Consider the following 3,147-nt stretch of genomic DNA (forward strand, 5'->3'; position numbering starts at 1 on the left):
GGGGGAAAGACTCCTGGCAAAATCCCATGGAAATCCCTGATTTTAACTGGGAATCCTGGGATTGGAGCTCTTTTATTCCCTTTTTTCCCTCCCTTCCAAGGTTTTTCACTCCAATGGTAAAAGTTTCCTGCTTCCCTGGCATGAAGTTTTCCCAGGATAGCAGGAATTCCAGACCCTTTGGAATGTTCAGGGCACACCTGGATGCACAGGGACACATCCCAAATATTCCTGATCCAGCAGGAACAAAGAATTCCCAGTGATCCCGAGGAAAATCCACTCTGACTTTCCCTACTCTGCCTTCCTAAGGAGCTGCAGGGCAGGAAATTTGGGAATTAGGACATTTCAGGGCTTGGGGAGGCAACAAATGGAGGAAAACACATCCCTGGGAATAAAATATTCCATAGGGGGGGAAGACTCCTGGCAAAACTCCCATGGAAATCCCTGATTTTAACTGGGAATCCTGGGATTGGAGCTCTTTTATTCCCTTTTTTTCCCTCCCTTCCAAGGTTTTTCACTCCAATGGAAAAGGTTTCCTGCTTCCCTGCTACCTGGGATGGCAGGAATTCCAGACCCTTTGGAATCTTCAGGGCACACCTGGATGCACAGGGACACATCCCAAATATTGCTGATCCAGCAGGAACAAAGAATTCCTGGTGATCCCAAGGAAAATCCACTCTGACTTTCCCTATGGAAAAGGTTTCCTGCTTCCCTGACATGAAGTTTTCCCGGGATAGCAGGAATTCCAGACCCTTTGGAATCTTCAGGGCACACCTGGATGCACAGGGACACATCCCAAATATTCCTGATCCAGCAGGAGCAAATGATTCCCGGTGATCCCGAGGAAAATCCACCCTAACCTTCCCTATGGAAAAGGTTTCCTGCTTCCCTGGCACCCGGGATTGCAGGAATTCCAGACCCTTTGGAATCCTCAGGGCACACCTGGATGCACAGGGACACATCCCAAATACTCCTGATCCAGCAGGAACAAAGAATTCCCAGGGATCCCGAGGAAAATCCACCCTAACTTTCCCTACGGAAAAGGTTTCCTGCTTCCCTGGCATGAAGTTTTCCCGGGATAGCAGGAATTCCAGACCCTTTGGAATCTTCAGGGCACACCTGGATGCACAGGGACACATCCCAAATACTCCTGATCCAGCAGGAACAAAGAATTCCCGCTGATCCCAAGGAAAATCCACCCTAACTTTCCCTATGGAAAAGGTTTCCTGCTTCCCTGAAATGAAGTCTTCCCGGGATTGCAGGAATTCCAGACCCTCTGGAATCTTCAGGGCACACCTGGATGCACAGGAACACATCCCAAATATTCCTGATCCAGCAGGAACAAAGAATTCCCAGTGACCCCGAGGAAAACCCCGGCATGAGGAGCCTTGTTAAAAACAGGGATTTTGGGAATCATCCACTTGCCTTCGGAGCTGCTGCTAAACCAAGCTGTTTTAATGGGAAATTCCCAAAAAAATAGGGATGTCCAGCTCCAAGCCAGGCCTAGGAAAGCCTGGGCTGAGCCAGCAGCTGGAATTTTGGGAAGAGGGGGGGGTTTTCCCAAACTTACTTCCTTGTGGTCCATAAAACTTGACGACGAACTCGTTGAGTCCTCCCAGGATCGTCACCTCGTGTTTGCTCTCGATCCTGAGCCCCAAAGTCAAGGAAAACGGGGCATTCCAGGGAAAATTCCCGCTGGCAGGCACGGACAGGGGGGGTCTGGGAAGCCTGGCCACCCAAATATTCCCAATTGGGCACTGGGAATGTTCTCCCACCGGGAATTTGGGGGCCCTGAGGCGCCACAAGGACGTGGATCCCACATCCTGGAAAATCCCTGCCCGGCAGGGAGGGATCCTGGGATGATCCCAACTTTCCTCTCCCAGGGAATACAGAGGGAAAGGGAAACTGGGAATGCAAAGGGAAAAGGGAATGGGAAGAAGGGAAGACAAAGGGGAACTGGGAATACAAAGAGAAAGGGAAACTGGGAAGAAGGGAATGCAAAGGGAAAAGGGAATGGGAAGAAGGGAATAAAAAGGGAAAGGGAAACTGGGAATACAAATGGAAAAGAAAAAGGGAAGAAGGGAAGACAAAGGAAAAAGGGAAACTGGGAATACAAAGGGAAAAGGGAAACTGGGAATACAAAGGGAAAAGGGAAACTGGGAAGAAGGGAATACGAAGGAAAAGGGAAAGGGAAGAAGGGAATATAAAGGGAAAGGGAAATTGGGAATACAAAGGGAAAAGAGAAAGGGAAGAAAGGAATACAAAGGAAACGGGAATGGGAAGAAGGGAATACAAAGGGAAAGGGAAACTGGGAATACAAAGGGAAAGGGAAACTGGGAATACAAAGGGAAAGGGAAACAGGGAACACAAAGGGAAAGGGAAACAGGGAACACAAAGGGAAAAGGGAATGGGAAGAAGGGAACACAAAGGGAAAGGGAAATTGGGAATACAAAGGGAAAGGGAAACTGGGAAGAAAGGAATACAAAGGAAAAGTGAGTGGGAAGAAGGGAATATAAAGGGAGAGGGAAATTGGGAAGAAGGGAATACAAAGGGAAAGGGAAGAAGGGAATACAAAGGAGAAGTGGGAAAAAGGGAATACAAAGGTTAAGGGAAACTGGGAATGCAAAGGAAAAAGTAAGAAGGGAATATAAAGGGAAAGGGAATGGGAAGAAGGGAATACAATGGAAAAAGGGAATGGGAAGAAGGGAATAAACAAAGGGAAAGGGAAACTGGGAAGAATGGAATGCAAAGGGAAAAGGGAAACTGGGAATACAAAGGAAAAAGGAAGAAGTGAATACACAGGGAAAAGGGAATGGAAAGAAGGGAATACAAAGGGAAAAGCAGGTGGGAAAAAGGGAATACAAAGGGAAAGGGAAACTTGGAACACAAAGGGAAAAGGGAAGAAGGGAATAAAAAGGAAAAGGGAAAGAGAAAGGGAAGAAAGGAATACAAAGGGAAAGGGAAATTGGGAATACAAAGGGAAAAGGGAAAGGGAAGAAGGAAATATAAAGGGAATGGGAAACTGGGAACAAAGGGAAAAGGGAATAGGAAGAAGGGAATACAAAGGGAAAAGCAGGTGGGAAGAAGGGAATAGAAAGGGAAAGGGAAACTGGGAATACAAAGGGAAAAGAAGATGGGAAGAGGGGAATA

The 3,147-nt window shown here is 47.3% G+C and overlaps 1 protein-coding gene across 1 annotated transcript in view; it reads right to left on the reverse strand.

Moving 5' to 3' along the window:
- Positions 1 to 3,147, reverse strand: part of UBE2H (ubiquitin conjugating enzyme E2 H) — a 36,242-nt gene that overhangs the window by 5,267 nt on the left and 27,828 nt on the right. The window contains 2 exon segments of the mRNA XM_029965616.1: positions 238 to 309; positions 1,568 to 1,873. Of these exon segments, the coding sequence (XP_029821476.1) occupies positions 238 to 309; positions 1,568 to 1,873 (378 nt within the window).

The sequence above is a fragment of the Manacus vitellinus genome, unplaced genomic scaffold, assembly GCF_001715985.3.
Source record: "Manacus vitellinus isolate BGI_N305 unplaced genomic scaffold, ASM171598v3 scaffold_110_pilon, whole genome shotgun sequence".
Classification (NCBI taxonomy): domain Eukaryota; kingdom Metazoa; phylum Chordata; class Aves; order Passeriformes; family Pipridae; genus Manacus; species Manacus vitellinus.